Source organism: Nicotiana tabacum, chromosome 7 (genome assembly GCF_000715075.1).
Source record: "Nicotiana tabacum cultivar K326 chromosome 7, ASM71507v2, whole genome shotgun sequence".
Taxonomy (NCBI): domain Eukaryota; kingdom Viridiplantae; phylum Streptophyta; class Magnoliopsida; order Solanales; family Solanaceae; genus Nicotiana; species Nicotiana tabacum.
The window spans coordinates 136,799,742-136,813,577 of record NC_134086.1 but is presented as its reverse complement, the minus strand read 5'-3'; the positions used below and the strand labels follow the sequence as shown (position 1 = coordinate 136,813,577).

The following is a 13,836-nucleotide window of genomic DNA, read 5'->3' as shown; positions in this document are numbered from 1 at the left end:
CTTTAATCTGGAAATATTGTGAGTGATCCTTTCTCGGATGACTTCGTATGGGGTTTGATACTCTTTTGCTGCTTCCCGGTCTCTTTCCCAGTGAGGATGAGTGTTGGTATAATTCCAGCTTGCCCAATCTTTTGGCCATATCTCTCTCGGGATGCACCTATTTTGCTGGAAAAGGATTCTTTGTGCCTCGCTATATTCTTCCTCCATTGATAAAATGGACACGGAAAATTTCCACCAGAATGATGCCTCTGCTTCACCTGGACTTTTCCATTAATAATCTTCATTGGCCTATGGAACATGAATACCTTTGTTGTGTAAGAATCGTTGAAACATTTTATCCAATATCTTTTATGTTTGAACCATAGCAAAAATACTTTTAGAGCTGGTGCAATGTTATCAAAAACTTTGAAGGCGTTGCATTTGAATTCCATGAAAATATAATACTGATGGCATAAGTACCAGAAAAACTATAATAGTTCTTGTGGAAAATCCTTAGCTTTAGCTATGAATATATGGCAGAACGGATATTCTGGATTGACCCCATAAGGCTTAAGGATGGATCCTCCATGTTGTCGGAAAACTTGGAGCTCATAATAAGTTCTTCTTTCCATTAAAATTGATGGATCAAAGGGATCCATGAGGTTGCACAACTCCGGTGGATGATCTGTTGGTTTCAATGAACTTGTTCATGGTACATTTGAAAACATGAAGATGTGGCTGATTAGCTTCTGTTTTGACTTCATTTTTGCGGGGGAAAATCTCTTTGAGAATTCTTCCGGTCGAGACAGAAAATCTACGAGAATATTATCCTTTCCTTTCAGGTGCTTGACTTGAAATTTGTATGGAGAGAACCATTGTGCCCATCTGAGAAGCTGAAGATTGAGAATAATTTTTGCATTTATGTGGAGCATCTTTGGGAAGGCCTTCATATCCATTTCTATCAGAAATTCTGTATGTATCAAGAAAAAGTTGAATTTCTTGATTCCATTCTTCACTGCAAGAATTTCCTTGAAAGTGGTATATACGTTTATATTAAAAATCAAAAGGACGGTTATGGAATTTTATAAAAATAGAGTTAGTAGTGCTAAAAAAAAAGAATTGTTGCCGGAGAGGAGTGGAATTTAAATACGTGGATTTGAGAAAAAGAATAGGGCCGTAACAGAAACATGGAAAGTAAAAATAGGAAACAAAAGTAGAATCCTACTTAATAAAGGATTGGGACAACTTCACCTTACAATATAAGAGTACGAAGCAGCAGCAGCAGACGTTCACGAATTAAATCGTGATATTTCACAAATTACTTTCAGAAATGGCTTCACTCTTGTGGAAGAGTGTGAGAACATTGGGTGAAGGTGGATTTGGAGTTGTTTCTTTAGCTTCGACTTCCGATAATCAACCTCCCACGTTAGAGCGTCTTCCACCTCTCATCGCCATAAAATCTTGCTTACCCCATCGCTCTCAATCGTTGCAAGAAGAAGAGGCATTCCTCACCATGTTTGCAGACTCGCCTTACGTAATTCACTGTTTCAGACCTAATATTGAACTACAAGATGGCGTCGCCGTTTACAACTTACTTCTCGAATATGCCTCCGGAGGAAGCTTAGCCGGTCGTCTTCACAACTACAACTCAGGAAAGGACTGTCAGAGTTTGAAGTTAGAAAACACACGAGGAATGTTGTTTTAGGGCTCGTTCACATACATAGCAGAGGAGTTATTCATTGCGACATCAAGCCCGATAACATTCTTCTTGCGGGCTCTGATGAAACAGCCAAGATCACAGATTTCGGGCTCTCTATGACTTTGGAACAGAGCAGAACAGGAAAGCAGGGACTGAGAGGAACTGAAAGGTATATGGCACCAGAATCCGTGGTTGACGAAAAGTACGGACCAGAAGTTGATATATGGGCTCTTGGTTGCACTGTCTACGAGTTGATGACGGGGACACCGCTGTGGGAATCAGATGAAGATAGTCAAGATTCGAATGTTTTATACAGAATCGGGTTTGAGGAACCAATGTTTCAGAATGCAAAGTTGTCGAACGAAGCACAAGATTTTTTGAAGAGGTGTCTGGTCAAGAATCCCAGTTCACGTTGGACAGCGGAGATGCTGTTGAACCATCCGTTCCTGAATTCATCCAAAGTAGCAGACAATAATGTCTAGCCTGCAACAAAGACAGCTAAGAAGCTAAAGATCATTTTACACAGACCGCAACAGAAGATAGCATTCAAGAATCCCAGTTCACGCTGTATAGCCGACATGCTATTGAACCACCCGTTCCTGAATTCATCCAAAGTAGAAGACAATGTCCATCCAGCAACAAAGACAGCTAAGAAGCTAAAGATCATTTTACGCAGACCGCAGCAGAAGATAGCATTCAAGATACAACCACATAACCGTGATCTGATCATAGGACATTGATGCAATAATCAGAGAAGAGAATCTGAAGAAGTTAGTGAAGGCTGCTGGTGATACTGAAAGTAGATACTCAGATTGATAATTGATTTGTAATGTATGTAAAAGAACTACGTGTGAGCTTGATCCCTCTTTAGGATTTGTTAGGGGTACGTAGGCAGCCTGCAACCAAGATGATCAGATGCAGCCCCTTGTTAGATCAAAAACAATACAATTGAATACTGTGTATGTAAAAGAACTACGTGTGGGCTTGATCCCTCTTTAGAATTTGTTGGGGGTGCGTAGGCAGCCTGTGATGAAGATGATCTCAGGTGCAGCCCTTTTTGGTTGAATAAAATAAAGTTTTATATATGGTCATAGTTGATCAATGCTCCTTACAAAGAAAGGCGACTTGTTGTAAGCTTTTTTTTTTTGGTGATTGATGAGTGACATCAGTTTGTAATACATACCTTAGTAAAACTGGCAGAGTTCGATTCTGTTTCATTCACTAATGTTAAGTGCTAGTCGATTTTCAAACTGCAAGCTCTGTTAAAGATTCATAAATGCTACTCAGCAGTTGAGTTTGTTAGTATGGTTGATCTGCTAGGTTTCAGAAATCTTTGGTTTCATTAATATGACTTATCTGCTTCACTTCTAGTTTCCATGTTAGCGCCCGGTCATTTGTCAACCAATTTAGAAACAACCGGCTTCTTAATAGTTTCATCTTTTGTGATAAAGAGGAATCTGAAAATATCAGGGGAAACCATAGAATTAGAAAAATAATAGTACTAAGTTTAAGAACAAACTTCCGGAAATATTCTAGAAAATAATGAACGCAAGGAGATTCTTCAACAAATAGTTGGAAGAAACAGTGCCTCGATCACACTGTAACTCTGGCCTTTATTACTGCTATCAAAGTAAATTAACTGTAAATTAAATGTCCTCTAAAGAATGTACAATAGAGAATCTTCTGTTTTGAATAGCATAATGTCTTGTAGAATAGCATATTGCTGCTTATGCCTTGATCTGCTAACTCCTTTTTTCATTTTTTTTGTCTTTTTTCCTAAACAGATGAAATTAGAGGATTTAAATTGTGTTAAAATGGCACACAATTTTAACTACGTGAGTGAGCTCTGGAATTTTATATGTTGCTAATTCATCACACAAGTTTCTTAGTGTGTAATGTGTTTAATAGAATTCCAAAAGACTAGATCGCTATGGTGATGGAAACATTAGTTATTCAAAATTGACAATTCCATCTACAAAGAAAATGATATGGAGACTTTCAGAAAAGTAGCGGGTCAGATTCCTTGATAAATAACAATTCCAACTTGTTTCCTAAATGTTCTGTTTTATCCTCCAAAAACCATTTTACGGTAACCATTTTCCTAAATGTTTTGTCTGATGCCCCAATTTGGAGCTTGAAGAATTTAATGCAGAAAGTCGGATCAATCTGGTAATTCTGGGTTTTGGTAAATTTACAGCCAACATACATGGAAAGAAGTTTTAGCTGTACCATTTTGATGGAAGTATCAATTTAACATTCTTGAATGGACTAGGCTAATTTGTGTTAGAACATGCGCAGCGGAAGCAAGCATTAGAACTGTTACGCGGCGCCTTCCTGAGATTCCTTGGAAGGGCGACGTAAGGCTAAGCAACTGATGTCAGTGTAGTTGTTGTCCGCCAACTGAGGTCCCCTCCGTACGCTAGACTAGATTGTCAGTGCCGTACGGGAAAACCAATGTCAAGAGCAATTGAGAGAACAAGAATGAGAATTGAGAATGAAAGAAAGCTTGATTGCATTAATGAAAGCTATTACAGAAAGGCAACGCGGTGTCGAGGGGGAGAGACACCAGTACAGAGAATTGTTTGCTTGCTAGAAAGTTTGATTGCTTGATCCCCCTAATAATGCTTAAAAAAATAATCCAAAGCTACAAGACTAGACTTGATTAAGCTAGAGAAACATAATGGAAGTACATGAAATAAAACTACTCTATATTTACAATGAAAAAGACTTAGTTTGCTATAAGGCAGAAAACAGGTCCGTTGTCGGCATCATAGTCTTTGGCATCAGGGTCTGCGCGCACGGCGTTGTTGGCATCTGCCTGCGGTTGGGCACTGGCGAGGGATATCGGTGGGGCGACAGAAGCACATGCGCATTTGTCACTTGGCGCGGCCAAGACCACGGGGTCATCCGTGGCGCTAGGCATTGGAAGGCTTGCAAGGACGCCACAGGGCGCGCCCAAGGGGTCATGGGGCACGGCTGGAAAGCCGCCCATGACATTCTCCCCCACCTGAGTTGGCGACGTCCTCGGCGCCTTACTTGCAAGATAATCTTCAATTAGGCTCTTGTAGGCTTTGAGGTTTGTTCCCCTCTCCCAAGTGTTCTCCTCTGCATCACAGCCCTGCCATTTCACCAAGAACTCTTGGTGATCTTTCCTTGAGGCATGAATCACTCTATCATCAAGGATAGCTTCAACACGCCTTTTCCCGGTTGAATTGGGCCCTCGAATACTGGGTATTGTGAGCTGGCTCCTTGAAGGATCCTCCGTATCTTCCCGAAAAGGTTTCAGGAGGCTGACATGGAAGACATGATGAATTTTCCACCAAGCTGGGGTATCCACCCGGTATGCAACTTTCCCAATACGCCTTTTAATGGACAAGGGTCCAATGTATTTTTGCAATAAGCGAGGGTCATGGACCCCCGCAAATAAGTAACGCTTTGGAATTTTGACCATCACTTTGTCTCCTACTTGGTATTCAACAAGCGACGATTCTGATCAGCATGCCTCTTCATCCGCTTTTGAGCCTTGACAAGATAGCTCCGCACTATCTCCAAATTTTGCTTCCACTCTTTAGAGAAGCTAGCAGCTCGAGGAGATTTAGACATATTTGGTGCATTGATTGTGTGTGGGAGTAGCGGTTGCTGTCCGGTAACAATTTCAAAAGCACTTATGTTTGTACTAGAGCTCTTTTGTGAATTGAAACACAGTTGAGCAGCATCCAAAAGCTTCACCCAATTCTTCTGCGATCCGGTTACAAAATGACGGAGATATTCCTCCAACATACCATTGAACCACTCCGTCTGGCCATCAGATTGCGGATGAAAACTTGAGTTGTGACTCAGCTTCGACCCAAGGCACTTAAAGAGTTGGGTCCAAAAGTTGCTAGTGAAGCGTGAGTCACGATCACTAACAATGCCTTTGGGTAGGCCCCAATATTTGACGACATGAGAGAAGAAGAGTCGAGCTGTATCTTTTGCTGATATATATTGCGGGGCAGTAATAAAGGTAGCATATTTGGAAAACCGATCTACCACAACCAAGATAGTTGTTAGATCTCCGACCTTGGGCAATCCGGTGATGAAATCCAGGGAAACACTTTCCCAAGGTCTCTTTGGGACAGCTAGTGGTTCCAAGAGTCCCGCCTGTGTTAAGCGGTCTGACTTGTCCTTCTGGCATACTAGACAAGTCTTCACATACTGAGCAACATCATCGGCTATTTGAGGCCAATAATATGCACGGCGAAGTAACACCATGGTACGTTCTTCACCGGGATGGCCGGCCCATAGAGTATCATGACATTCCGCCAGAAGAGTCCTTCATAGATCTCCTCCTTTAGGAACATAAAGTCGGTTCCCTTTCACTTTCAGAAAACCATCTTCCATGTAGAACATGGCGAGTCTTGCCCTGTCCTACCAAATCAACCAAATACTGTGCAGCAGGGTCTTTGATGAGTAAATCTTGTATCTGGTCCTTGATGGAGGTGGCTACTTCGCTCCCCCTTAGGGTGGCGAGTAAGAACACCGATGCTAGATCAGCTCTCCGACTGAGCGCATCAACAACTTGATTGGTCTTCCCACTTCGGTACTTCAGGTTGAAGTGGAATTCAGCTAGGAGTTCCTGCCACCTGGCCTGTCGACCATTCAACTTCGGCTGGGTCATGAAATGGCTAACAGTTGTGTTTTCTGTCTTGACCACGAATAGGGTTCCCATTTGATAGTGCCTCCAGAGGCGCAAGCAGTGGACGACAGCCAATAATTCTTTCTCATGGGCGGCATAGCACCGCTCTGCATCTTTTAGCTTCCGGCTCTCGTACGCTACAGGATGCCCTTCTTGTAGCAGGACTCCACCGAGGGCATAGTCAGATGCATCTGTTTGTACTTCGAATGGCTTGGCCAGATCAGGAAGGGCCAAGACGGGGCTACTAGACATAGCCGCTTTCAATGCGTTGAAGGCCTCCGCTCGCTTGGGTCCCCATTCCCAAGGCGTGACCTTCTTGAGGAGTTCTGTCAATGGTACTGCAATGAGGGAGTAGTCTTTCACGAATCGCCGATAGAAATTGCATAGACCAAGGAATGCCCTCAAGGCGTGGATATCCTTAGGCGGCGGCCAATCTGTGATTGCCTGAATCTTCTGTTGGTCCATCTTGATCCGCCCTTCCTTGATGACATGTCCGAGGAAGTCAATTTGCTTTTGAGCAAAGGAGCACTTAGATAGCTTCGCATATAGTTCATGCTCCCGCAATCGAGCTAGGACCTTCCGCAAGTGCATCAGGTGTTCCTCCAATGTTTGGCTATATACCACAATGTCATCCAAGTAGACCACCACGAATTCATCAATGTACTCTCGGAAGACTTGGTTCATCAAAGTGCAAAATGTAGCTGGGGCGTTAGTCAAGCCGAATGGCATAACCAGGAAATCGTACGACCCATATCTTGTCACACAGGTCGTCTTGTGCTCATTACCCTCAGCAATCCGAACTTGCCAATAACCTGTCTTTAGGTCTATTTTGGTGAACACCGTCGCACCACCCAGTCTATCGAACAAGTCTGCCATTAGCGGAATAGGGTACTTGTTCTTCACAGTAATTTTGTTTAGAGCCCGATAGTCCACACAGAGTCGTAGACTACCATCATGTTTCTTTTGGAATAGCACAGGGGACCCGTATGGGGATTTGGAGGGCACGATAATCCCTGTGTCTAGCATTTCCGTCAATTGTCTCCGAAGCTCGGTGAGTTCGGGTTGTGACATTCTGTAAGGCGCCCGGGCAGGTGGCTTCGCGCCCGGCACCAACTCAATTTCACGATCCACAGTGCGCCTAGGCGGTAGTCGTTTTGGCATGTCTTGTGGCATGACATCTTCAAACTCTAGTAGTAGCTCCTTTACGGGTTCAGGAATGGGACCCGAGGAGCGTTCTACATCTTCGATGCAGAGGGTTGCCAGGAACGTGGGTTCATTTCTTTTGACCCCCTTCTTCAACTGCAAGGCCGAGATGTTTTCAACGGCCATATTCATGGGCATGCACGGGATAATGCAGGGCTTGGTCCCGTTTGCTCCCATCATTAGTAACATGTCAGCACACGGTACAGGCATGGTATTGGTTTGCCTCAGGAATTCCAATCCAACTGTCAACTCGAAGTCATCTATGATCACCACGCGCAGGTTGAATTTTCCTTCGTAAGGGCCAAGCTTCACCGGTACTTCTTTGGCTATTCCACCCACTGGCTGGGGAGGTGAGTTGATAGCCTTGACACGGCCTCTACCTTTCCCTACAACTAGACCAAGGCGCTCCACCTGAGTCGAGGCTAAGTAGTTGTGGGTAGCACCCGTGTCTACCATGACCCGAATGGGCTTGCCATTCACCTTCATCTCAACGAACATTAAGGTCCTCTCGTGCTTAAGAGGAGTCTCATCATCCGCCTTCTTTTTCCCTTTCTTGGTGACTGGACATGGGTCCTTCTTCTTACGGATACCAGCACTAGTCTCTGCTAATGCCTCAGAAATGGAGCCAACAATTGCATTGAAGGCACCTACTGGTTCAGTCTGATCCGCATCGTCTGAATCGTCATCCGTCCCATCATCAAAAGTCTGATGGGCATTCATCTGTGCATGTGGGCACTCATTGTTCCAATGTGGTCCGCCGCAATGACGGCATCCTGAAGGAGGCTTCCTCTCCCTATCATTATTGTTAGACGCAACACTGTTGCTGCCTGTGGAAGGAGCCTTAGGTTTGGTTGAGCTCCGATCTCCCCCACTTCTGCTAGGGCCACCATTGCTAGACTGGCCCCTTTTGAATCCCGATCGGGCAGGCGGTTGAGGCCTATCCTTCCGAGCTTCCATTTGATAGTCCCCAAGGCATTCAGCTGCTTGGATCGCCTTGGGCAGGGTATCTACCCGTTGTCTTTGTAGCTCCATACGGGCATAAGGTTTCAGCCCTTCTAGGAAAGTGAAGAGCTTGTCTTTGTCCCCCATGTAGCGTATGCTTAGCATGAGCACGGAGAATTCCCGCACGTAGTCCTGCACGGATATGGTCTGGCGGAGCTCCCGTAGCTTTCTCCTTGAATTGTATTCAACATTTTCGGGGAAGAACTGTAGGCGGATGGCTGCCTTCAGTTCTGCCCATGTTTCGAGAGCATCTTCACCGGCCTTGATGGCTTCGTATTTTACCCGCCACCAGAGTTTAGCATCACCCTGAAGATACATAGCAGCAGTTGCTACCTTCTTAGCTTCTTCTAGGCCCCCAACAGCATCGAAATATTGTTCGACATCAAAGATGAAGTTCTCCACTTCCTTGGCATTCCTAGCTCCACTGTATGGCTTTGGCTCAGGAATTTTTAGTTTTGTGTCGCGGAAGTGGGGTTTGCAGCGCCCCCGATCTGGTTTCCACCGCCTCGCAGCAGGCCCTGTAAAGCAGAATTGACAACATTGAGCTTGTCTGTCAAGTCGTCAATAGTTTGTTGCATGGCAGTCACCCTGTCTGCCTCTTGTTCCCTGTAAGCTAAATCCTCGGCACACTCCTGTTGGAGTCCCTCGAATTTGCCAAAAATTTCGGCTGCCTCTGTGGCTGCCATTTGCCGATCTCCCTCGGAGTCACGACTGATGTTTTCTATGTCAACTTCGGCCTGGAGCACCCTGCGATCCAGGTCATCCAACCTTTGCCCTAGGCTGGTTCTTAGTTCAGGCACCGTATTCATGATGGGCAGTAATCCATCAACCGTCTGTTCAAGGGCCACAATGCGGTCCCCATGATTCACCATGGTCAGAAATGGTGGTAATGGCAATGCGTTCCCTCGTCCGATGTTGAGCCTAGGCTCTGATACCAACTATTATGCGGCGCCTTCCTGAGATTCCTTGGAAGGGCGACGTAAGGCTAAGCAACTGATGTCAGTGCAGTTGTTGTCCGCCAACTGAGGTCCCCTCCGTACGCTAGACTAGATTGTCAGTGACGTACGGGAAAACAAATGTCAAGAGAAATTGAGAGAACAGGAATGAGAATTGAGAATGAAAGAAAGCTTGATTGCATTAATGAAAGCTATTACAGGAAGGCAACGCAGTGTCGAGGGGGAGAGACACCAGTACAGAGAATTGTTTGCTTGCTAGAAAGTTTGATTGCTTGATCCACCCTAATAATGCTTAAAAAAAATAGTCCAAAGATACAACACTAGACTTGATTAAGCTAGAGAAACATAATGGAAATACATAAAATAAAACTACTCTATATTTACAATGAAAAAGACTTAGTTTGCTATAAGGCAGAAAACAGGTCCGTTGTCGGCAGCATAGTCTTTGGCATCAGGGTCTGCGCACGCGGCGTTGTCTGCGCGCGCAGTGCTGTTGGCATCTGCCTGCGGTTGGGCGCTGGCGAGGGATATCGGTGGGGCGACAGAGGCACATGCGTGCTTGTCACTTATAGCAAAAGTCACAGGGGCGACAGAGGCACACCCTTGGCGGGGCCATCCGTGGCGCTAGGCATTGGAAGGCTTGCTAGGACGCCACGGGGCGCGCCCAAGGGGTCATGGGGCATGGCTGGAAAGCCGCCCATGACAGAACATGCGCAGTGAAAGCAAGCATACAATTCAGGCATCAAATACATGTAAACTAGACAATGCAATAATAACAAGATTAGAAGCACTAACCTCTTGAAATAGTTGCACAAATCTTCCAAACAGCAAGAATTCAGGGTTGAAGTCTTCTGCTATTTGCCTAGTAAAACCTTGGACGATTTTGCTTTTGAGTGGGCAAGAACAATACAACTCTAAAAAGATGAGTTATTGGGTGAAATTAGTCTTACTTTAATAGAGTTATTTTGGCCGAAAATCCTCCTCCAAAAACGTGTAGGATTATTCTTCTACAAGTAGAATCCTACTCCAACTCTATTAGATGACTTTTCTCCCAAATTATTTTTTACCCAAGTCTTGTCCAAGTTTTTACTAAGTATAGCAGGGAGCTAGGGACCACAAAAATAATACGAGGCTACAAATTATAGTACTAATTCAAAATTAGCATGAATTAATTCTTACTATAATTAATTGCAATTTATTCCACTAAAAAACTGTAATTGAACTCCTCAATATGAATTTCGAAAATCCAATAACACTTATTTTAACTCCCCGTGTTAAGATCTCAAATACCAGTTAATTAAATTAAATCACTGAAAATTTAATTTAATCAACTAATTAAATCCTTTACAATTCCGCTTAAAACATTTCATGTGACGGATACAAAATTCATCGGCCAGGTTTTCACATGAAAACTTATAAGCTTACATAAAAGGGTATCATCAAACTCAAAACCGAGTCATGGATTCTATCAACTAATTATTATTCACAAATGTTATTCGTTATTGTCCAATCTATTATGCATACACTAACTCTAAATAGAGTCGTACCTTTTGATAAATCAAAATAATAAACAAATTACATTGATCATAATAATTATATCAAGATTAGGAGTATAAGCTCATTTAATGAATTAGAGAAAATATTTTATATATTCAGTACAATAAACATCTTTTCTCTACTTGATTCGTTCAATATACACTGAGTATACTAGCACAAGAAGTTGGAGTAAAACTATTCTCATAATCAAGACAAATTATACTATAATCTTGTGCTACAATCATCAAGATATTTTGTCCAACGATATCTTTGATGGTGAATATAGTTTATTAATTATGAGAACCAACAAATTAATCTTCTGCACATGAGCTAAGACTCCATACACTAAATTGTCTACTACATAATTAAAAGGACACACATGTAATAAATAATCTATTTAAAATAGTATTTTATTGAATTAAATAAATTAAATAAACAATTGTTTCATAAAGAATAAAATATAATACTACATCTAAACCGCATGGTTAATAGCAATTTGGTCATGGATCGTCAAGCAAAAGTTTTCACCTTTATTTGGCTTGGTTAGATATAATTCCTCATCAAGTAAAGTCTTGAGATATTAAACTTGTTCTTGCCTTAGTGTTTCTAACCATATCTAGTCTGTTTCTTTGGATGAATGTGGAATTAGACATGTATAATGAAATAGAACAAGGCAAGACATCTGCTAAGACATAAAAAGATAAAATACTTTCATAGAATACATACAACTAGAATGATATGAATGTGGTCATGTTAAAAATGTATTACTGATAATTTCATGATGGGAACCAAATGAATGAGATCTGATAGAAAGTTACATGTTAAATCATTAATCAGTTTTAGAATCTATATTTATCGATAAGGGAATTGATTTGATCGTTTGAACTAAATCTGGGATATCAATGTGGCTCAAAAACAATTACATAGAGAAAAGAGAAACAAAAATGTGGTCATATAATTACATATTACACAAATGGCAGAACAGATTCTTTGATCTGACCTTTTGAACCAAAAATGTAAAACCAGTTGTGGAGCTTATTCTTTGCTCATTTCCAGGGCAATTAAGCACCAAACTAAAGCACGACATCTAAACATTCATCGTTTTTGGCAATTAAATACAGATCTCTAGCTTTCGCTGCACTCATTCCAGGTTTCTCACTCATGTCCAAATCTTTCGAACTAGTTCCATATGGAAGCTCCCAGTTAAAGTGGTAGAGAAGCCGAGCCAAAGGATATCTAAAATTAGCTAAACCAAACTGCTTTTCTGGAATTCTCACAGGCATCTGGGCTGCAAGCAAACTTGAACAAAAGTGAAGTCTACTTTGGTAGAGTTCCTACAGAGCATAAGAAGCAGATACTGCAGCAATTAGGATTCACAGCTGGAGAATTACCCTTCAAGTACCTTGGAGTTCCGCTATCACAAAGAAACTCAGTATACTACAGTGGCAACCTCTCCAGGATGATTGCAAGGATCACTTCTTGGACTGCAAAGACATTGTCCTCTGCAGGGAGGGTACCGTTACTGTAGAGTGTTTTGTTTGAAATTCAGGCTTTCTGGGCTCAACTATTTGTGATTCCTACTAAGGTGGTGAAATTGATTGAAAGAATATGCAGATCTTATATCTGGTCAGGTGGCAATGTAATCACACACAAAAAAAAAACTTGGTTGCTTGGGATATAATGTGTTTGCCCAGGGCTGGAGGGGACTCAACATCACCAACCTAAGGATTTGGAATCGTGCAGCAATAGTCAAAACTTGTTGGGATCTAGCGCATAAGCAGGACAAATTGTGGATTCGATGGATTCACACCTACTATATTAAGGGGCATAACTTCACCAATTGGACAATACCACAACAAGCTTGTTGGATGGTCAGGAAAGTATTTGAGGCCAATACAGTTCTAGAGAATCAACAATATACGCAATCACTCAAGAAAAGCTTAATCAAGCAAATATACTTGACTCTGCTTGGTGATTACAGTCGAGTGGAGTGGAAAAGCTTAGTGTTTAACAATGTTGTGCAACCAAAAGCTAAATTCTCAATGTGGCTCATGATGCATGGAAAGCTATTAACCTCTGATAGGTTGTGTAAATGGGGGCTTAATGTGGATACGCAATGTGTATGCCAAAGGCAGGAGGAAAATAGAGAACACTTATTTTGGAAGTGTGAATACACTACTGGACCAAACTACTTCAATGGATGCAACTTCAATGTCCTAGAATCATAGATTGGCAGCAACATAACCAGTGGATCATCACCTGTTGTAAAGGTAAATCTCAGCAGGCACAAGTGTTCAAAATGGTATTTGCAGAAGCTTTGTACTAGATTTGGATTGAAAGGAACCTCAGAGTTTTTGAAAAAAGAAGCAGACAATGGCAAATTATTGCGAAGGAGGTTGCTTACATATGTAATGTGTGTATACCTCCTGGAGCCAAAGCCTATCTACATAGTCTTCAGTTTGAATAGGTTTTTTTTTTGTTGTTCTGGAATTTCTTCAATAGGTAGATTTTGGAACTTAGTCGGAAATGACTGTTTAGTATCCTGTAGTCGCCTAATGAGATAGCTAGCCGTGTGAGCTAAGCTGTGGGAATGTAAATATTTCTTTGGTGATTAATAAAAATAAGTTAGTTACCAAAAAAAATGCATTCCTGGACAAATTCTTTTTCCCGAACCAGATGGAATAAACTCAAAGTGATTTCCTATATAGTCAATAGAAGAATTCTCAAATCTCTCTGGTATAAAACTCTCAGGGTCATGCCAAACTTCTGGATCCCTTCCAATTGCC

At 42.2% G+C, this 13,836-nt stretch overlaps 1 protein-coding gene and 1 pseudogene across 1 annotated transcript; both read left to right on the top strand.

Annotated features, from left to right (window-relative positions):
• The first annotated feature begins 1,309 nt into the window (after positions 1-1,309).
• LOC107821489 (mitogen-activated protein kinase kinase kinase 20-like) lies at positions 1,310-2,418 on the top strand (annotated as a pseudogene).
• Positions 2,419-11,531: 9,113 nt separating this feature from the next.
• LOC142162319 (uncharacterized) lies at positions 11,532-13,278 on the top strand. The gene is made up of 3 exons (XM_075218660.1): positions 11,532-11,570; positions 12,330-12,563; positions 12,745-13,278. The coding sequence occupies exons 1-3, from the start codon at positions 11,532-11,534 to the stop codon at positions 13,276-13,278; spliced, it is 807 nt and encodes a 268-aa protein (XP_075074761.1).
• The last annotated feature ends 558 nt before the right edge of the window (positions 13,279-13,836 follow it).

Excerpts from the sequence above, each read along its gene's own strand:
- LOC142162319 (XM_075218660.1), top strand. The coding sequence starts at position 11,532 with ATGGTTAATAGCAATTTGGTCATGGATCGTCAAGCAAAA. Across the intron at positions 11,571-12,329 it reads TCATGGATCGTCAAGCAAAA|GCATCTGGGCTGCAAGCAAA; the intron begins GTTTTCACCTTT and ends GAATTCTCACAG. Across the intron at positions 12,564-12,744 it reads CATTGTCCTCTGCAGGGAGG|GGCTGGAGGGGACTCAACAT; the intron begins GTACCGTTACTG and ends GTGTTTGCCCAG.